The 22,558-nt window shown below is 40.0% G+C and overlaps 1 protein-coding gene across 4 annotated transcripts in view; it reads left to right on the top strand.

Annotated features, from left to right (window-relative positions):
- Positions 1 to 22,558, top strand: part of HPSE2 (heparanase 2 (inactive)) — a gene marked incomplete at both ends in the record, with an annotated part of 573,577 nt that overhangs the window by 400,983 nt on the left and 150,036 nt on the right. For all 4 annotated transcript variants that reach the window (XM_082673768.1, XM_082673767.1, XM_082673765.1 and 1 more), the window contains one exon: positions 8,162 to 8,255. In XM_082673768.1, the coding sequence (XP_082529894.1) occupies positions 8,162 to 8,255 (94 nt within the window). The remainder of the gene's footprint in view (positions 1 to 8,161; positions 8,256 to 22,558) is intronic.

The raw sequence follows: 22,558 nt of genomic DNA, 5'->3' as shown, positions 1-22,558 counted from the left end.
CAGGTGAATGCGGGGCTTACCTCATGTACCTCTCCCCTCTCAAGGATCACAGCTTGAGTTGGCTGCTGTCCGATTCCTTCAAACAGTTGTTTTACATATTTTGTGTTGGATTTCAGGTTGTCTATGACAGGAGGGTAATTCTGATCTATTCCATGATGGCTAGAACAGGAAGTACTACTTAACTTGGTTTTAACCTAGCATTTCTTAAACTTATTTGACCATGGAGCCCCTTTTCTTCATGTAACAATTACTAATAAAATACTTTGAAAACCATTTTTGCAAGGAAAAGAGTAAAGTTATACCACCTCCATTCCTTTACTTATCTCCCCAGGTTTTTGCTTTTGTTGTTGTTTTGCTTTTGTTTTTATTTGTTGTAATTGTTTTGTTTCCTTGAGAAATTTGAGTTTAGCTCAATATTGTTTAAGTGGTCGAGATAGTTGAAGTAGGCAGGACTAAAGGAAGTTGAAAAGCACCTGTACTTGATTACAGGACAAATGAACTAAGCGCAGTAGTCTGCATAGCTCTCCCACTTGGCAGAACAGAGAGGAAAGTTTTTGGTATCTGTCGCCTAGTACCTACTTGGTCTCTGGTTTCCTAGTTACTGTAGGAGCCACAGTTTATAATCTGCAAACAGGGAGTGTTCACGAGACACTATGTGTGAAACAGCTAGCAAATAAGAAGGAACTTAATACATATACGGCTCCTCCCTTCCTCATTCTCCTTTCTGTGTTCTCCTAGTTATTAATGCACTAACCTAATTATAGTTAAGTTAGTTGTGCTATTCAGCTACAATGACAATTATATGAAAAGAGGTCAGGGAAAGGATGTGGTAACTGTATAAGCTCCCAATTTACAAACCCTGAATTAAAATAAATACTGCACATAGATGGTTAGATTCCAGTGACTTAGACCCTGCCATTCCTATTATTGATGACCCACAATTAGATTGACCATGAAGCTAATGACTTAAGCTTCAAGCCCTTCACTTGCATTGGTTCCTAGGAGTGCTGGGAGTTGATGAGAATTGCAGAATGTTCTAGGTGGTGAGGGGCAAGCCTTGCTGTGTAAACATTTCTGGTAAACTGCCTAAAGAGCTCTGAGAAAAAAGGGACTTGAAAAAATTTTTCTGGGAATTTGTTGTGATTTATTTTGTCATTCTAAATAAATATTTATTTTTGTACCTAATTTTGTGTTTTGTACTTTTGATTTCCTTTTCTTAAAGAGGGTCTCACAAATTGTTTACATTTCAGACTTGAAACACACGGAGCCACTCCTGCTCACACTTTTGGTGCCATCACGTGCTGCTACCCTGAAAATTCCCAGAGGTGCCCTGCTCAGAGCCCACTCTGATAGCTGGAGCTGCAGGTGGCTTTCCTATCCCTCTCCTTCCCTGCTCCCCTAGAGCTCTTCTCATCACTGCTAGGATCAAGGGCCAGCTGCTCCAGCCCCTGCCAAGACAAAGCATCTCTCCACATGCACTGTGTTCACTGGGGAGAATGATTAGGGCCTGAAGCTCAGGACCCAAAGTGTGCAAGGAATTAGGAGAGAGAAAAGTTCAAGAAAATGGGGCCCTTGGGACAGTACTTGAGCCTTAGGGCCACCCTTTTGGCTCATTGTGGGTTAGATTATACAGATACTCATGCTTTCATTAAATATATTTTGAGTACCCATTATGTGCCTGAGGGATTGCCCACCACCCTGACCTTTACTTGTATGATTTTTCAATGATAACATTTTTCCAGGGTACAAACTCTTTGAAATTCCTGAACCGCAACCCTTTAGTCAGCTGGGTGGCTCCTGTATGGATTATATACGAACTGGTTGAAGAAAGCCAAAGGAAGCCTATATTTTGTAGGATTTTTTTTTTCTAACAGTATTCATTTCATTCAAGCTCCACCTGCTCAAAGTAGTTCTGAACACAAGATGGGAAGACTGACCCATAGCAAAGAAGATGAAGAATAGTGTAGCCTCAGAAAGAAAACCTAAAGGCATATGTGAGAAGAATGTGCTCAGTAGGAACCCAGAGTGAGGCCTTTGGAGGAGGGGCAGATACAACTTATAAAGCTTTGGAGAGACTAGAGTCAGCCTCTAGTCTGACTGATTTCAAGGTGTCAGATAGCTTATATAGGTCAACAGTTGTTCTAATGATTATCCAAGCTTCTCCTCATCCAGTGGGGAAGGCCCCAGTTTTATGGAATTACCTACCCAGGCAGGAGGTTGGGTGTAAGAATTCTGAGCAGACTGCCCCTCCTCCCTGAAAGCAGCAGGCAGCAAAATAGGTCCGGAAATTCCTGAGCATTGGGAAGCCAGCACTAATGCAATTACCTGAAATAAAAGAAGAGGTCAGATAATAAGGGGCAAAGGTTTTTCCTTTTAAAGTAAAGAGCCCGGTAAACAAAACCAGCTGCCCCTGGACAACAAACTCTCCTCATTAAATGTTTTAAAAGGCTAATGGGCATAAGTGGCTAATTTGGAGTACAATCCTGAAGACTAAATCTAGGGGCCTAGAGAAAGGGGGGAGGGGAATCAGGGTTAAAACCTGGCTGGCAGAGAAGAAAGGAGATGAGACCTGCCCCTGGCAGAAGATCCCTAACTGGCCAGAATGGAATTAAAATACGAGTGAGATGACTTCACCTGGAGTCTCTAATATTTCTGGCAGTATCTCTGCGATAGGGGCTTGGGAATCTCAGCTGGGACAGTTTTAAATTTATACGCTAGTGGAATAGGATCTGAAGTAAGTTTTTAAAATAACTAATTATGGGAAATTTTATGTGTATTTACTATGGGAAGTCTGAAAGGGTACAAGGCAAAATGTTAACAAAGTTTCTCTAGGTGTTGGGTTCATCAATGATTTTTCATTTTCATATTTTAATCTTGTTTATGTGCATTTTCTAATTTGTCTATAATGAGCAATTGTTTCTTTTATAATCAACAGATAAAGGGCAAAATTTTAAATACAGTAAGTCCCCACCATACAAAAGAGTTCCGTTCCAAGAGCATGTTCATAAGTCCAATTTGTTCGTAAGCCCAACAAAGTTAGACGAGGTACCCAACTAACACAATCGAGTATAGAGTACTGTACTGTAATAGGTTTATAATACTTTTCACACAAATAATACAAAAAAAACAAACACGAAAAATAAAACGTTTAAAATCTTACAGTACAGTACCTTGAAAAGTACAGTAGTACAGGACAACAGCTGGCATACAGGGGCTGGCATCGAGTGAACAGGCAAGAAGAGTTACTGACTGGAGGAGGGAGAGGAGGTGGGAGATGGTAGAGCTGAAGGATTGTCAGCAGTAGAAGACAGAGGGCAAGCTGCAATTTCACGTGAACTAACTTACGTGATTGGACATGCGAATGCACAGTCACATCTTTGAAGGTTCGCAACTTGAAGGTTCATATGTAGGGGACTTACTGTAAGATGAAAGGTATTAAACTAGAAATAAAATTTAAAACTAAGAAGAGCAAGAGAGTTGGTGAATGAATTGGTATGTAGTTCTATTTACCTTGTATACTCTGCCATCTTTGCCACCTCCCCAGGTATGTGCTTGATATGACCTGCTAATCTAGAGGCCAGCCGAGGAAGGAATGATGGTTGCCAGGACTGAGCACAGGCTGTTTGTCCACACACAAAGGTTTCAAGCTCATTGCATTTGTAGTAATAGTTCACAGAAAGGTTATTTCTGCATAGCCTCTCCTGGCTTCAGCTTTTAGTTGAACAGCTCAGCCATTTGTGGTGTGATCCTAGGAGATGCTGAAATTTCAAGAGAGCTTAGAGGAGGACTGTGATTCACCTAAAATTATCAGGGTTTACGTGGAAGATGCCAAAGCACTTCTAATTGGCAAATTTCCTTCCTCTCTCTTTCCTTCCCTCAATCCTTCCTTTCCTCTCTCATTTGTTTGGTCTTCTGGTGCCTTTGTATCCATTACTAAACTAGTTAACTCTTCAGGAGAGACCAGTTGGTAGCTCAGAATCATCTTTATCTTCCCAGTGAAGAAGATGGAGGAAAGCAGAGAGACTTGCCCCCAGGTCACTGGACAGTCTGGTGGAATCCAGTCCTACTTCCACTTACCCAGTCTTGGTTAGAAATCACCATCTTTACCATTTTTAACAATTTATTCTTACCAAGTGTCATCACAGGCTATCATGTCCAAATCTAAATGATGTATTGAGCCCTTTACTACAGGCAGCCACTATCAGAGAATCAAAGCTCTGTAACAGGCAGGAGTTTTTCAGATAACCACAGATTGTTGACATTGAATGTTTTCTTAGAAGCTTCACATTTAAGAAGGGTAAGTGCAGCAAGCTAATTGTCCAGGTTACCCATGAAGAAGGCTCAGGTATTTAGCAACTCATACCCATGGTTAAATTATCCCCTCTCTTAAAAAGGAATACTAAATTCTGGAGGACCAAAGTTCTTATTTCCATAGTGCAATATAAATGTGGGTTTATGTTTGCAAATAAAGTTGCTGAAACTTCACAGTATAATATGGGAATTCCTTTGGCATCCAAGTGCGAATCTGACTCAGACCGAAATTATTAAAAAGACACTGTGATGGAGGGAAGGAAGGGACTGGGGAAGGGCTGGGGAAGGAAGGGACTCTTATTTGGGCCAAAGATAGAGGCAATGTCCAGGGCCGTATTTGAGAATTTTAGAGGGTCTCTGCCATACCTGTTAACTTCTCTGATTCTCCTAGAGAGCTCATCTACGGCCGTGGCTCCATTCATTACTTACAAACTGAAGAAAACAACCGGGTCAACATTTTCTGTCTCAGTTTTTCTCTGTGCTGACTTCTCACATCTCCAAGTACCTGTTGAATATTTTCTCTTTGATATTCTCTGGGTCTTTGATATCTCAAACAGAATAATTTATCTCCTTTGACAAACCTAAAACCCAGTCTGACTAGCCTACGTGTCCTTGGCACCAGTGTTCTCAAAGACATTCTCTCTCATTAGCTCGTGGTCATCATTGACTCCCTTACTGTCTCTCTTACGCTCTACAGAAGCTTTATTTTATTAGTTCTTTTTTCACAGGCTCTCACTTTTACTTTTTCCGTGATCTGCCTTACTTAGACCCAAATTTCTTCTTGCCTGCACTGTTGAGATAAGATAACCTTGTCACACTGGTTTCCTGCCTGGAGCTTTCCCTGCTCCAGTCTAATTCATAGCCCACAGGAATAGCCTGAGACCAACTGAGAATGATTGAATCCAGCTTGTTAGGTTAAAACTGGGGACAAAAATAGGCTCTAAAAAGCTTAAACCAAAGTTTTTACTGGAATTCCTCCCCCACATGTCACATGAAGGAGGAATTGGACTATTCCCGGGTCCAAGAAAACAGCCATTGAGTGAACAGTAAGAGAGAGCCAATTTTAGACCCATGGTAGAAGAGCCTTCCCTGGATCCGAGCTGTGGCACAGTGGAACAGTACTAGTAGTGTATGAGAGTGAGTTCCCTCTCCTAGGTAATCACTTCTCAGGGATGTTGTCACAGGCTTACCTACTTCAGACCACATGACCACTAAGGTCTTTTCAAACTCCAGATTTTTGCAGCATAATCACAGCCCTCTCCACCTCTCTCTTTCTCTCTGCCTCCCACCTACTGGAAATCCAGAGTCCATTTTTGCTCCTCCATAATTCCCTAATTCCAAATCCTATGGTGGATGAACATACTGTCTTTCTCCAGACAGATGTTCCCCTGCTCACCCCATCCCATGGCTTTTCAGTCTAGGTTGCTGCCACCTCGGGTACTTAAGTAACCTGGAGGGTAGTTTTGGTTATTGAATACCTTTTATGTGCCAGGTTCTGTGCCCAGAATTTCTTCTCATTTTTATCGGTACAGTAACCCTGTGAAAATACTGTAGGGTAGGGGTTCTTTTTTAACTGATTTTAAAGAAGGGGAAACCCAGTATCATATAGGTAGTATGTGGCAAAGCTGGGACTGAACCAAGGTTTTCTAACTCCAAGTTTCGTGTACTTGAGAAAAGAGACCAAAGGAAGGAGGGGAAGAGTGGAGGTCCCTCAACCGTGGGCCGTGGATTTTGTGGGATAGGAAGCATGTTCACAGGGAATCCTACATATTGAAAAAGTACATCTGGCACTTTTATCTCAATGAGCATTAAACTATATGTGTTGCCAGCAAAACTTATAAACTCTGCTGTTTAAAATAGTTACTGGGAGCTAACAAAGAAAAAAGAGGAAACTATAATATATTTGACTAGAACATAAAAGAACACTAATTACAGTACATTTTTATCATATGCGTAATCATCATGTAATATAGTACAAATGTTCATGTCCTTCAGTGTGTGTTACATTAACATTTCATTAATTATTTTTAATTTCAACACTACAGTGTTTTAATATGCCTAGCTTTCAGGTAGTATACTATCTAATCACAACTTTAAAAAAATTGGAGGTGCTGACAGTGGAGCACTAATAGAAAGAGGTTTGTGAGGTAATGGACATGGACATTACCAGCTCTGTGTGTTGCACATAATAAATGTTTATTGGATCTAAGTCTAGCATCTGTACCAGGAATGAGGTGAAAGGTCATGTCATTGGTTTGTTTTATTCCCTAATATAAGTAACCACCCAGATTTTCAAAAGCGTGTACCCTTTGACACAATCATCTCACTTTTAGAATTCGGTACACACAGTCAGGCCCCTATTGTTTATGACCCCATCTTTGTGAGCTGAAAATTAGAGAAATCAGAAAAGAACTAACAGTTGTTGAGTGCCTACTATATGCCAGACACTTTAGGTTTATCTGCTTGATCTTCAAACAATCCTGAGTAGTAGATATGTTACCTCTCTCTTAAGAATAAGAAAACTGAGGCCCATAAAGGCCAAGCATCTTGCCCAAGATCACATAGGTAGTAAATACCTGCCTTGGAATTTGATCTCAGATATCTCTGGCTCCAAAACCCATACTCTTTTCAATATACAAATGATTTAAACATTGGATTCTGTGGAAATGTGTGAGGTGGTGAGGGAGGCCAAGGGGAAGGCTGAGTGGGAGGAGCTCATCTCCCACCCTCACTTCAACCAGAGCACCTGGTTGAAAGTGCAATTACAAAGAATTTTAACCATTCCACTACATCATATATTAGTATGGGAATTTAACATTAAAAGGAATTTTTTAGTACTAGAATTAGAATTATAGTTCTATAATACGTACTGAGAGGTTGGTGTCTTACTAAAAATGACATAATCTATCATTATCCGTCAGCCAAGGAGACCTAAGTGGATTGGAAAAGGCACCCAGGAGTCATAAGCATTGATTTTAATTAAATCGATTTAATTTGGAATTTTGCAAAGATGAGTGTTGGGAGGTTTGAGATAATGAAGGTCACCTAATCCTGGGCTTAGCCTTCAGAGTAAAGATTCACACAGAGAGTCCCCACAAAGCCAGATGGACCCGTTTTGGTTGAATGTTAACAATGTAGTATGGGCACAACTTGATGTTTCACTTAAGCTACCTAACAAAACTGGAGACACCACCACACTGATGTGTGCCAAACTTGTTGCTATTTTAGGAGAGGGCACCTGAACTTTAATCTGTCTGACTTATTTGTTTATTCATTTATCCGTTCATTTATTCTGGAGGTGGAAGGAGGTTGACTACAAGGTATTTTGCCCAGGGAAGTGAACTGGAGATGAACTCTTTGAGACCTGCTCACTGCACTAAATCAGATTTTTGTGGTTGGTGTTTTCTTATTTAAAGGTGTGGAAACCTTTCAAAATGTTTGAGTAGTCTTTCAAACCTCTCACATACCTTTATTACTTTAAGGTGGGGGTAGGGATGGTACGGGAGGGGTGTTAAATTACTTTCCTTACGGGGAAAACAACTAAGCTTTTCCCCATTACCCAATTGTGTTACAGAGTCCTGTCAGTTCCTATAGAGCAATAAATGCAGTTTCAATGGACAAAGGCTGAAAAAAAATCACAATATTAGCCCACAAATGGAGGTGAAAATGAAGAGGTTAAAAAGTATATTATTTGTTTGAAAAGTACCCAGGATCAAAACTTCTTTAGAATGTAAGAGCCCAGGTGAACCCTGGGCTCTTTCCTCAGGCAACAGAGACCTCTGGCTAGAGAAATATATTTGTAGTCTCCTGCTCGAGATTTTCTCTGATTCTCATTTTATTTTTATTCCAGTTGCTACATTGATGGCCGGGTGGTCAAGGTGATGGACTTCCTGAAAACTCGCCTATTAGACACACTCTCTGACCAGATTAGGAAAATTCAGAAAGTGAGTAAAAATCTCTGGGGAAGAAGAGGAGTGAGTTTGGGGGTAAGGTGAGGAAAATGTCACAGAGTTCCAGCTGGGTGTTAGCACTGTGGGTAGAAAAATAGTGCAGTCTGGATTTGCATGGCCAAGAGGTGCCTCTCACAGCTGATGATTGCTGTTTATTGCTTTTCAGATTAAGAAGGGTTTGAATGTACCATATCCAAGTTTAAAAGCTTCTCTATTTTAATAACAAACATTTTGTAACTGTTGGCTTCTAAATTGTGAGTTTCTTAAGGGAAGAATAGGTTTACTTTCTTTTTGCAGGAGTTTATTTTGGGTTAGTTTAGGAGAGAATGGTTACATTCATTCAGTGGAGTTGTGGTCTGGGATATTGGCAATTCTGAGCCACATTTACACTATTCCTAGGTGTCTTAGAATCAGCCAAGTAACATCTTACTTTTGTAGAGATGTTGGAGAAGATAAGGTTAAATTAAGCAATTGTATGTAGGTCCTACTGGCAGGACACCTGTGGTTAGTAGTTCTCAAACTTGAATACAATCAAAATCACCAGAGATTGCTTGTAGTTTCCAATCTCACTTCTGATGTTCTGATTTAGTATGTCTGGAGTGGATCCCATACATCTCTATTTTTAATAGTCATCTGTCAAGTGATTCCACCCAATGCAGATCACGTTTTGAAATACACTAGATTAGTTAATTCTGAACTGTGAGGATCTTATGCCTACAATTTCCATCTGCCTCTACAAAATGGTGATATCTCATCTTTAGTTTCCTAGTCAGGTCCTTTTCCAGGGAATGAGGACCTTTTGAACATTCAACTTTATTTTGAGCAAATTAAACACATCTTTGCAGAAAAATAGCAACAGGTAGGCCCCCATTAATATGGGATGAATGAGGGGAGTTCCCCGGTGGTCCAATGGTTAGGACTGTATGCTTTCACTGCCAAGGGCATGGGTTCAATCCCCGGTCCGGGAACTAAGATCCTGCAAGCCGTGAGGTGCAGCCGAAAACACAAAATATATATGGGATGAATGAATAAATGAATGGGCAAATAAATGAATGGCTCATTATAAAATTAGTTGTGAAAAAAATACTATTTGGAGCAATCATAGAAAAGCACTCTTGATTGCTAAAGGGGAGGTCTGTACACTTTTCTGTATTCATACCAATGCCATACTCAGATTACAAAATAGCTTTTGGAGTCTTTAGCGGCTGGGAGGCCTCAGGACTTCTGAATTTCTACATCCCAGTCTGATCCCTCTGGGGATCAGGTGCACTGACCAGCACCCTTATCTGCCACTGTCTCCTACTAGGCAAAGCCTAGAAGAACTAAATGATTTGAAATATCTCTGTCAATCTCTTTGACATTCACTTAGTTTTTAATATTTAAATATTTAATATTTACTGAGCTTTTAGCAAGTACCAGGCAAAGTGCCAGGTGCTGAGGATACAATATGTAATAAGACATGGTCTCTGCCCTCAAGGAACTCACAGTTTTGAGGTTTAATACTTACTTTGAGCAGGTTGAAAAACATATTACCTAATGGAGTAGAATGTCAGCCTGTTGAACACTACAGTTTTCTAGCGCATTATGCTAATCCAGTATTAGTTATTGGCCTCTAAAAAAAGAGGAGGAGATTTCTTTCATTCATTCATTCTTTCATTCAGTAGATATTTATTGAGTGTTTACTGTGTTCCAGGCACTATACTAAGTTTCTGTATTACAACAGTGTACAAGACAACAAGTCTTTATATTTTTGGCTTTTCCAGTTTTGAGCCTAATGATCTGATCAAAGGATTGTCATTGGAAGTAAAATGATTCAGTGGTATCATGGCACTGTGAGTGAAGGTTCATGTAATTCTTTAAGTAGAATAGGTAGCTCTAGGTCAAAGCCAAGACAAATGGATTAGGAGTTAGGTTCTTCCCTTTCTCCCCACTACCCAGTACTCTCCACCACTGCATACACCTTCACCATCACAGAATGTTCAGAGACTGAAATAAGTGGCTAAACTCACCTCCTGAATTGGCCAGGCAAGGCCAAAGAAACTTAGAGTAAAGGACTCAAACCCTGTGCTCAATTGAAATTCAGACCTTTAAAAACATGTTTGATGGACTTGGAAGGGGAGAGCTAAGTGCGGTTGCAGGGGGGAGCAGTGGAGTCTCCAAGAGAAATAACCTATATACAGAAGGCACCTGGCAGGGGATGGCTAGAATTAGCAGTAGGACCTGGAGTCACCTTTTGGCTGTTGCAAATACAACGTGCTCAGAGGTCCCCTCAGGCTTATGTTCCTGTTCCGGTTATGTCTTGCTGTGCAACAAGTTACCCCCAAACTTAGCGGCTTAGAACAGTCATCTGTTATGACTGTGAATCCTGTGGGTCAGGAATTCCCATAAGGATAACTTGTCTTTGCTCCATTAGCTTCAGCTGGAAAACTCAAAGACTGGGGTAATTCAAAGGCTGGCGACTGGAATTATCAGAAGGCTCGTTCACTCATGTGTCTGGCAGTTGGTTGATGTCAGTTGTCAGCTAGTACCTTTGTGGGGCTGATAACGGGAATGCCTCTTTGTGTAGCCTGGGCTTCCTCCCAAGGTTTTAAAGTCAGATGCCCAAGACAGAGAGCCAGGTGGAAGCTCTGTCACCTTTTCTATCTACCCTCAGAAGTCATAGGGCATCACTTCAACCACAGTCTATACATTGAGACAGTCACCAAGGCCCATAGGGATTTAAGACAAGAGGAAATAAACTTCTCTGGATGGGGGAGTGGCAAGGTTCTGGAAGGGCATATAAGACCAGAAATATTTTTTCAGTCATTTTTGGAAAATACTGTCTGCCAAAGTTCCATGCTCCTTGTTTCATTTAGTAGCTCATTCAGTTATTTCTCTGACTGGTTTTCTTTTTCCAATTCTCTTTTGCAAAGCTCTTGCCAGATATTGCCTTAAATAGGTATCTGCTAGGGGTGTTGCTGGATCACAGATTCCTTGAGCTTTGATCCATGGGATAGACCTTCTATTGGTTACAGCAGCCTGGACCCAGTTGTTAGGGCCTCGAGGATGAGAGTCTCTACCACAGCCCAGGATATGCCAGGTACTGGCCTGACTTGGGGAGATGAGGGCTGGGAGACCAGAGAAGGGTCACCAAGATTTTCCAGTTGAAAAGTTACTTTGGCTGTTCCTGAAGTCCCCTGTGGATGGGTGGGGGTTTGGGGAATTAGATTCCAGGGTACAAACTGGGGCAGAGTGATCAAACTCCTTCTTTTGAGCCCCCAAAACCAATTTGGAGATGGACCAAGTAAGATTTTAATATGTATATAACTGGAACTCTCATCCAAAAGCTAGAAATGGAATCTTTGTTTCTTCTCTATTTTGAGAAGTTCAGAGAAGTCCTAATGACCTCTCCTTAGGTCCACAATAATGGAAAAAAGGGCAAATTTCCCACCAAAACAGATTCACGTGAGATTGGTTAGATAAACCAGTGGTGAGGCTGTTTGAAGAAGAGATAGGATACAGGATTTGAAGTCTAGTGGCTTGGGTTGTATGACCTTGGGCCATTCACGTAACTTCTCTGATTTTGTTTCTTCATCTGTAAAATGAGGATGCTAAGAATACAGTCAGCCCTCTGTATCTGTATCCATGTGTTCTGCATCTGTGGATTCAACCAACCACAGACTGAAAATATTCAAGAAAAAAATTTTCAGAAGGTTCCAAAAGGCAAAACTTGAATTTGCCATGTACCAGCAACTGTTTACATAACACTTACATTGTATTAGGTAGTGTAAGTAATCTAGAGATGATTTAAAGTACATGGAAGGATGTGCATAGGTTATAATACAAACACCATACCATTTTATATAGGGACTTGAGCAACTGCAGATTTTGATATCCACAATTGTTCCTGGAACGAGTACCCGACAGATAGGGACCACTGTACTATCCTCCTTCCCTCTTAGGGAGATTAGGAAGGTCACATGAGGCCCTGTTTTGTTAACTGCTAGTGAATGCTAGTTCTTATTGCTATTATAATTGTTATTTCAGTTATTGTGGTTATTTTTTTTTTTACATCTTTATTGGAGTATAATTGCTTTACAATGGTGTGTTAGTTTCTGCTTTATAACAAAGTGAATCAGTTATACATATACATATGTTCCCATATCTCTTCCCTCTTGTGTCTCCCTCCCTCCCACCCTCCCTATCCCACCCCTCCAGGTGGTCACAAAGCACCGAGCTGATCTTCCTGTGCTATGTGGCTGCTTCCCACTAGCTATCTACCTTACGTTTGGTAGTGTATATATGTCCATGCCTCTCCCTCACTTTGTCTATTGTGGTTATTTTTAATAATAATTTATAACTGGAGAAGCTTCATGTTACCTTTATCCTCAACTTGTTCTTTGCTTTTTTCCTCTTTCCTCTTTCTTTGAACCCTGGAGAATATGATAGGTGATATTTTTGGCACCTGAAAGGCAGTGCTAAAAACAGTTGTGGTTTCCAAATTTGGACTGCCACTTAAGAATTTTCAGTTTTCTGAGCAGTGGGTGAATTCTGGTTATGTGAAAATCTACGTGATGCATTTGAAAGCCTAACAGAGACAATGTTTGGACAACCCACTCCTTTGCATGATCCACACACTCTCTCCCTTCCATTAGAATGAGGATAATCATCTGTACTTTGGGAGATGAGTCAAGGGAAAGAGTTGAGAATCTCTCAATGCAGGCAAGAGTCAGACAGGAAAGTGAGAGATGTTCAGGATACAGTGCAGATGGTATAGCATGGATAGCTGGGCTGACTCCAAAACAATAACATAAGAACCAAGATGAACCACTTCGGCTTAAGTCACTTGGACTCTATGATTTGTGTCATCTCCTAGAGGAATCAGAGGAGGAAATAACACTTTTTGATATTATTTTCAGCAATTCAATAGGCACAGGAAGGAGTTGGTGAAATCCCAGTCATAAGGGAAGTATTTCCAAAAGTACTGTCCTTGTGATTGCATTTTGAATACTAAATAAAATGAACAATTGGCTTCCCTAATATTTGAAAATGTCCTTCCTTCCTCCCTTCCTTCTTTCTTCCCTTCCTTCCTTCATTTATCAACTGTTTATGACATTCTTGTATCTTCAAGACTCCTGAGGATGAAATGGAGAACAAGACTGTGTGGTGGTTATCCTCAAAGACCTTATGGTCTAATGGGAAAATAGTTAATGAACCAAGCAATGATAGTAAGATGCAGTGATTCCCATAACAGGGGATGTTTCGGGTGCTACAGGAGCCCATGGTGAGATGTATCTACCTTAGTTTGTAAAGGAAGGGAAATTGGGCAAGTCTTCCCAGAGGAAGTGACATTTAGGCTAATTCTGAAAGGATAGACACCTTCTAATTTATACAGTTCTTCTTAGGGTGTGATCAGAGGACTCCTGGTGGTAGATGTATATGGTGGAGGGAATGGTTTACATGATTTATAATATGACCATGATCATTCTTTTGTTAATATCATCATTGCTTATGATTGCTCATAATACTTAATAAAGATTAATTCTTTTGAAATCTCAATAAATGCAGTAACATTATACCCCTTTTTCCAATATATCGTAGTTGCAATATCATGGAAGTAGGTAAGGCAGAGGAATATTTAATCCTTTGGAAGTAACGAATAGATTAAAAAGGAAACTTTTTTCTCAGCCAACTGCTGGTTTACCTACTTATATCAAAGTATATCAAAGGGGAAGAGGGTAAAAGAATAACAGTTATTCTTGAGGATCATAGAATAACTGGATGCACAACTAAAGGAAAATGAGGACAATGACAATGTTAACCTTCTCTAATGAAGAAAAGTGGAAAATGAAAATACCTTAGTAGGGTAAGAACAGTAGTATCACTACTGGAAAAAAAATCACTGTTTCATTGGTTGATTCATTCATTCACTCATTCATTCATTCATTCAATAATGTTGACGGCTTATTTCAATGTGCCAGTGCCTGCCATAGTGCCTGTCACTTGGCAGGTGCTCAATCAATATTGGAGGGAGGCAGTTAGGGAGTGGAAGGTGAATGAGCAGAGTAAAACAGTGGGAGAAATGTAAAAGAAGCAAAGTAATGTGTATGTCTCAATCGCATTTGGATCTGCTATCTCAGCTGTTCACATGCAAAAGAAGCTAGTCTGCTACTAACTTTGTAACATAGTGTTGAATAGATAGATATTGATTTAGGCAACCAAAAATGGGCTATGCCTATATGTAGGCACAGTAGGAGAGTATCTTCTGGGTATATGCTTAAGGGTGAAAGAAAGTTCTCTTTGTGGCTCAAAGTAACATTTCAGTCAGTTTGCTAATGCCAGATATTTCATTTTAGAAAAATAATTTTTCATTTTACATTAGGGGGAGGAAGCAGAATATAAATAACTTGAGAAGAGGCAAACTACACTGATTTAAAATCACACTAAGGTGTTAATATCAAATAATCCTTTCCCAAGAGCAGGGTTTTTTTCTTTGCAATAATTTTAGTTTATTTAAAAAAATTTTTTTAATTGAAGTATAATTGAATTGCCATGTTATGTTAATTACTGCTGTACAGCAAAGTGACTCAGTTATACATATTTGTGCATTCTTTTTCATATTCCTTTCTATTATGGTTTATCACAGGATATTGAATATAGTTCCCTGTGCTATACAGTAGGACCTTCTTGTTTATCCATTCTATATATACCAGTTTGCATCTGCTAATCCCAAATTCCCAACCCAACCCTCTCCCACCTGCCTCCCCCTTGACAACCACCAGTCTATTCTCTATGTCCATGTTTCTGCTTCTGTTTCATAGATAGGTTCATTTGTGTCATATTTTAGATTCCATATATAAGTGATATCATATGGTATCTGTCCTTTCCAAGAGCAGGTTTTGATGGAGGGGAAGAGAAACACAGGGCAAAGAAATACTTAAGAGAGTTAGAGGACCCTAAACACAAACTGTGCCACAGTAATACCTTAGGTGACATCCAGGTGTGAGTCTAAGTTTTATGGGGCTGGAAGCTTATACAATGGGGACCTCTTTAAGAAAAAGAAAACAAAACAAATTTGCATGTTTTAGAAATATATCTGACCATATTAACACATTATCATGGCCCTTCCCAGGACATTAGTAGAGGCCTGTGAAAACGGGGAGCTGGAAGTTGACGAGCTTCCCAGTAAATTAGCCTCTGTGACTCAACTTGGCTATCTGAAAATGGGAGAATATGTCCCAAGGGAAACTTTGGCTCTTCTCTTTCAGATATAAGACACTAATGATAAATAGGGGAATCTAGCTGGAAAGGTATGTTTACCACAAAAGAGCTCCAAAGTTTCGGTCAGTGTCCTTCCAAGAACCACATTTCCTTGATTCTTAAACACAAACAATTATAAAATGTAACATCAATTTAATAACAGCTGAGGGGAGAGAGTAAACAGCTGGCAAATTTCTTTTGATGAAAAACATTCTGATTTCAAAACCATTAAAATGTGGAAAATGCATCATCAACTGACAAAAATATAGTAATTGTATCACCTTTTAGGCTACAAATGCCATCTATTGAGTGCATCATATATTGCTAACCCATTGAAGAGACCAGTAATTTTTTTCAAGGCCACACTTACTAAGTAGTAAAATTAGAACTCCTAACTCCAGGGCCCACACGCTATCCAATACACCGTTCTGAATCTCCCATGCTAGTTAACCATTAATTTTGTAGCCCATGGAATATTTATATTCCTGACCATCCAGGATGAGGAAACCTTTTTAAATAGAAGAATACTGAATGTTCCTGGTGAAAGAATATCAAATTGACCTCTTGGTCAGTTGATATAATCTGGGGTGGGTGTCCTAGAAGTGAAAGCTGAATGAAAGTTGGAGGCCACAATCTTAGGTGATATCTAATATTATCACAATGTTAGATAGTGGAAGCAGGCAAGGATTTTCAGGGAGTGATTTGCATTCATTCACTGGGCACCATTCGTATGTTTCATGTGCACATGTATAGTGAGGTCCTGCTGGGTGGAAGGCAATGACCATATGAAGGACATATTGGGGGAAGGGCCCTGAGAACAAACTGCTACTTGGGGCAAAAATCTTCTTCAGGAGGAAAAGGCAGCTTGGGGTGACCTTCTAACATTTCCACATGGAAGTGGGGAGATTACAGGGTTTGTCTTGAACGAGAGGAAATTACCTCTGAGGCTGGTGGAGCCTATGACTCGTCAGTAGGTAGACAGTAAGCCTGAGGGATTGGTTAGTCATAGAAGAGGACTGGAGAAGGGAAGAAGAGTGTTTTATGTGCAGGTAGCTGCTGTCCAGTCTTTCCCTCCACCAGCACTTATCCTTGAACATAGTCATTGCTTTGGGACTGTGAAACTTTCTTCCTCATTTTCTTGCATATGATCATAATTTCCTTGCCTCCCCAGTGACTTTCTTTTTTGTGTATTTTCTTATTTTAATTTTATGTTTAGTTGCAATTACACTCGATTGCTTTTCCACGGTTTGAGATAACAAGAGCAGAGAATACAATTTTAAATCCTAAAAATGACACAGAAACAGAAGCCACAAATTAAAAATTGATCTGATACCAAAAGAAAATGGGCAAATATGGCACTCCGGAACAGGAAGATGTTAAAAAGAAATTATACAGAAAAAATTAATGAAACTGACAGGAAGTTCATTAGACAGAAGAAATAAATCAGGAAGAATGTGATGAGATATTGGAATTGGCTGAGCTCAGAATAGCTCGGCTTGTCTAACCTGAGAAGGACATATTAAATATGGAGGCAGTTTAGTGAACCAGAAGCTTCTAGTTCTCCTCAAACAGGAAAATTCAATTAGAAAGTGAACAGAGTCCCGAAATGGAACTGTGAGGATTTGATGTTTGCTCTTATGGTTTTGAGGTTATTAGTTATCTTCTCTGATATCTACTCAGCATTTCCATTGGTAAAATATTACCTCTCTCACTTATTAACAAGTAAACTACTTCACTGTCTCATTATTTAACAAGTTTTTAATAAGCGAAGTGGCTGACAAGTATTTCATAGGGCATGCAAAATGGAAAAAAACGTGGCTTTCTCAAGTAACTTATGGTGTAGGAGGGTGAGGCAAACAGAAAGTTACAACTCAGTATAATAAGGTCAAGGATAGCAATAGGTTCCAAGAACTTTGGAGGCCAGAGGAGAGAATTAATTTTCTGAAGTTTTGAGAAAAGTTTCACAGAGGAGGTAACATTTAAAATAAGCCATGAAAAAAAAAATCAGACAACATGGCTGAGGAGTGAGTAAGGGACAAAGTGATCATCAAAAACCTAAAAGAAAATCATGTAGTTGAAAAATGGTGAGTCCATTTTGTGTGGTGAACCTCAGATCTTGTGGGGACGGAGAGGAGAAAAGGTAGCCAAGGGGTAGTTATGAAAGGTCTTACATACCAAGTAAAGGAGTTGGTATCATATCCCATGGATCCATGTTTATCACCACGATTTCACCATGTTTAACATGCTCCCATGGACAAGTGGATAAAATAGACTAGGGGGCTCTGTGTAGTTTACTGGCTCCTTTGCTTTTTTTTCCATGTTAAGGAAACATTTCGTAGTTCTGACGAATGAAAAGAATATTATTGTGATAACATTGAATCTACTTTCTTTTATTTTTAAGTAAATCATTTCCCAAATCACTGCTTTCAATATTATCTGAAACAAGTCACTCATAGCGCATCTGCCAGATAGTCGCACAGAACACTCTGTGAGCACATGATTGAGTTCTGCTGCTGGTAATGGAAAGCCACAGAGGTTCTGAAACTAGGGAGGAACTTGTCAAGTTAACAAACAGCAGCACTGTACAGGATAGTCTTGAGAAGGATACACTTTCAGGAAGACCAAGGGAGAAATGATAAGATCCGGAACTCAGGAAGGGACAGTGAGTGAGAAAGGAGAGGGCAGAATGGAATGATCCTGTCCTCTTCTAATATAGTAGGTAGCTTAGAGTCAAAAACACACAAGAAGGATGGAAAAATAATTGGAGCATTACTCTCAAGAGCTCTCACCTGGACCTCTTATAAATATAGTAAGGAACAAAGAGGCAGGGGCACCCCCAAGAAGAGCTATGTGCATGGGTAAGGTTTAAGAAGCTCCCTAAAGCTATTCAGCTCCTTTTAACCAGTGACATAGGGGACCAGTTCTGGCTGCTTAAAGAGCTACTGCTCTTCCTGAAGTCCTGGGGGAAGTTGATTTTCAACTATATGAGATGCTGGAATTAATGGATTCCGGCGTCTTTTGGAGGGTGGGCCTCTTGCCAGGGCTGATTAGCCCCACTGGCCTGTCCACTATTCCTGTTTTATTGCTTCCTTTCTCATTAAGGAAGGTGTTGGGTTTGGATAACCATAAGCGACATGTCTGCTGTTAGAAGTCTGCCATCGCTTGCACACTGAAACCAGGCTCTCAGGATTCTTTTTTAAACAGATCACAGATTGAGAGAAACAGGAAAAGGAAGCCCAGGTTTGAAAATATGCCACAAAAAAGGTTATTTTCCTATTTTTACTGTTTTCTTTTTTAAAAAATATTCAAAGTGGTAGGGAAAATAAAACTTAAAAGAAAAAAAATCAATACTGTTTTTCTCTCTCACCCCTCCTCTCTCAGTGTAGCCACACGAAGCAGTCCTGATGTCCTCAACCCCTGAAATGAGAGGAAAGGGAGTTTGAGGGTTTCCCTTCATACCACCCTGCCCCCAGCTGGCCCAAGGATTCTGAGCACCCACTGGCAACTTGCTAAGCTGTTCTGTGGATGCCTCAAAGCTCCCTTGTCCACATGGACCCAAGGCCTGAAGTCTAATGGGGACAAAAGAACTGCTAAAAGGGAGACAACCACTCAACTCCCCTCTCCCTTCACTTCAGTAATCTCAGCATTTGTACTTCTTCTCCCTCCCCAGACAATGTGTTCCTTAAAATAATCTTCATTGGCACATCATTTCTCACCAGGAACTGTACCCTGGTTCTTTCCAGTCCTCCAGTTTTCTCTCTTCCAGCACAGGGGGGATCATATTTACTCAGAAAACCACAGTGTTAAACTATAGCCCTTAGTTTCTTAGAGTTTCACTTTCTAAGGGAATTTTGCAGCTGGTTCCATCTGTTTTTCCTGATTTTTTTCTCTTCTGTCCATGCTAATTTCCTCTACAGTCCCAACCAGCACCCAGCCTCAGCACCTCCCCTACACGTTGCTATGATGGTCTTCTCCGCTCATAGTAGACACACAGTTCATTAAGCCTCTCACCATGTCCGAAATAGGCCTTTCCCTGCTACTTAGCATACATCTGGTCTATTACCTACCACCACAAACGTATCCAAAAGAAAAGCAACCAACTGTAATGTTAGATTGATCCAGACACAATCTCATGTGCTTTGGACAAAGAGAGTTGTCTAGGTAACATTTGCTTTACTTTAAGCGCAAGAGGGAGGAGATACGGGGATATATGTATATGCATAGCTGATTCACTTTGTTATAAAGCAGAAACTAACACACCATTGTAAAGCAATTATACTCCAATAAAGATGTTAAAAAAAAAAAAAGAGCTTACCATATGCCAGACACCTTTCCAAGTGCTTTACAAATATTAGGTCACTTAAATATTAGAAAATGCTCTCCTTTTCTAATTTTACAGCTGAGGAAATTAAGGCACAGTGAGGTCAACAGTGAGTCAATGATAAAACCAGTATTCAAACACAGGCAATGTGTGTAGAGTCCATGCCCCTAACCACTAATCAATTCTGCCTCACCAATTACAAGAAGTTTTAGATTGTTTCCTTCCAAATCTTCCTGCAAGTCAGAAGACAATTCAGATGAACTTTATTTACACAGAGTCTGTGTCCTTGCTGAGTCCTGTGTACACAGTAATTTATAAATCCAACCATTTTCTGGAATCAAGTCCTCATTTAAAGGAACTAGACTTTAAAGTCCTTACATAAGGAGCTAGAGGGATCTCTCCTGACTACCGTCTAAAATATCAACCCTCCCCTCCTGCCAAGGCACTTTCTGTCAGATTACTCTGTTTCATTTTCCTTCTCGGCACTTATTATTTCTAAATTTATGTTTGTGTGTTTATTGTCAGTCTCCTCCCCTTGACTAAAATATAAGCCAGTGAGAGCAGAGACTTCTGTTTCATTCACTGTCTGCCCCTAGAACTCTGCTTGGCATAGAGCAAATGCTCAGTATTTGTTGAGTGAATGAATAAATGCATTTGATAATGCCTTAATGTTTTTGGATGGACATCCTTTGCCCTTTTTCAGTCTAATTTAAAATATTCCCCTTAGGAAATTTCACCTACTCCTGTGGCTTTTTCCACCACTCTCAATACTTACCTCTGGCCCAGATCTTCAGATCTTTGTTTTTGAGATTACCAGCTCTGACCAGCTCTGGCTTTTTTTTTTTTTTTTGTCTCCCATATTTGTTATCTAATTTTAATTTCCATAATCAATTTACTCTTGACCTTTGAGGGATAGGAGCCAAGGGGACCTGCATAAGCATTACAAAATACTAATACATTTTAACATTTTGTATTTGGAAAGGACTTAGATTTCATCTACTTCAAATTTGTGGCTTTACATGTTGGTGAAGAAATTGAATTCCAAGATAATGCTGGGCCAGAAGTCTCACAGCTGCTGTGTGGTAGAACCCCAGACTTCCAGGACGTATTCCTCTTTCCACATCAGTTATCTGCCTATTAGCGTCTACCTTTCCTTTTGCTAATGATACATACACACAAACACACACACACACGGCTTTATTGAGGTATAATTCATGTAGCGTAAGATTCACCCTTTAAAAGTGTGAAATTCAGTGGTTTTTAGTATATTCACAGAATTGTGAAACCATCACCACTGTTTAATTTTAGAACATGTTCATTACCCTCCAGAGAAACCCCATACCTATTTGTAGTCACTCCCCATCCTCCCCCCTCATTCTCCCTCACTTTTTCCAACCCTAGAAAACCATTAATCTACTTTCTGTCTCTATGGATTTGACTATTCTGGACATTTCATATAAATGAAAGAATATAATATGTGGCCTTTTGTGTCTGGCTTCTTTCACTTAGCTCAATGATTTCAAGGTTCATTATCTTATACTAGTTACCTTTTTGTTTTGTTTAACCAAACCACCTTTCTCTAACTGCCTCAATCATTTCAATATCTTTGAGCAAAAATTAATCTTTGACTATCCTGGAAGCCAAAGGCAAAAAATAAAAACACAGATATGTTACTCAGTTCCAGTTAGTCACAGCTCCAGATCCCGTCCGGGCGCAGCCTCTCTGCACACGGCCTGCGTTGCTACCTCCATCTTGAGTTGGGAAGTTGTGCAGCCGCTTTGCGCTAGAAACTCTGGTCTGAAAGTGCTGGGTTTGAGGCCTCTGCCCGCCGCACCCTATGAGCCAGTGAAACTAGACTAAGTGCAAAAGAAAAGAAAAGAAAAAAAGTGGCCTGGAACCGAACCAGCAATATCTTTGAGGTCTGCCTGTATACAGTTTGATGAATTTGGACATATGCAAACACTCATGAAACCATCACCATGATCAAGGGAGAAGATGGAGGAAGAGTAAGACACGGAGATTACCTTCCTCCCCACAGATACATCAGAAATACAGCTACACGTGGAACTGCTCCTATAGTTCCAGTTAGTCATAAAGGAAGCACAAAGTTTATCAGAAGCATGGATGTTTTAAGGGGAATCATCACTGTAGGCCTTTAATTTCACCATATGACTCTGTCTTCTGATCATTTAAGGTGTTTTTCTCGCTTTCTTATTTATACTATTTCCAGCTGCCCTTGGGTTGGGCACTCTGAGCAGTGTCAAGAAGGGGGAGAGGACCACCTTGTGGTGTCCTCAATGACTCTGGGTGCAAGGGGAAATTCTTATTTAATCTTTAACAGTTTCCAGCTTGACCTCCGCTATTAATTTTTTCTTCTATTCTTGATCATAATCCTTACTTACATCTCAAATTTTTAAAATATATTTACAACTTTAACCCTGAAAGGGTCAAGTACTTTACCAACCCTGATTTTAAAATAGGTCTCAAATAATGCATATTCTCTAGTAGATGCAGGGGAGAGAGCAGAGGGCAGGGAGCTATACATAGGGAGAGATGAAAAGAGGAATATGATTGCTTGTTAATGTCTGCCCACGGGTCTGGGAAAAGGAAAGTTCTGGCATATATGTTACAACATACATATGGTTTTTTTTTTTTTTTTTAGACCTGAGGTGCAGAGAATTAATTACCCTCAACTACAGCAAACTATTATCATCAGTTCATGCAAAGCCCTCCTTTT

The sequence above is a fragment of the Grampus griseus genome (assembly GCF_964374135.1).
Source record: "Grampus griseus genome assembly, chromosome: 16".
NCBI lineage: Eukaryota > Metazoa > Chordata > Mammalia > Artiodactyla > Delphinidae > Grampus > Grampus griseus.
This window is presented reverse-complemented; position numbering and strand designations above follow the sequence as displayed.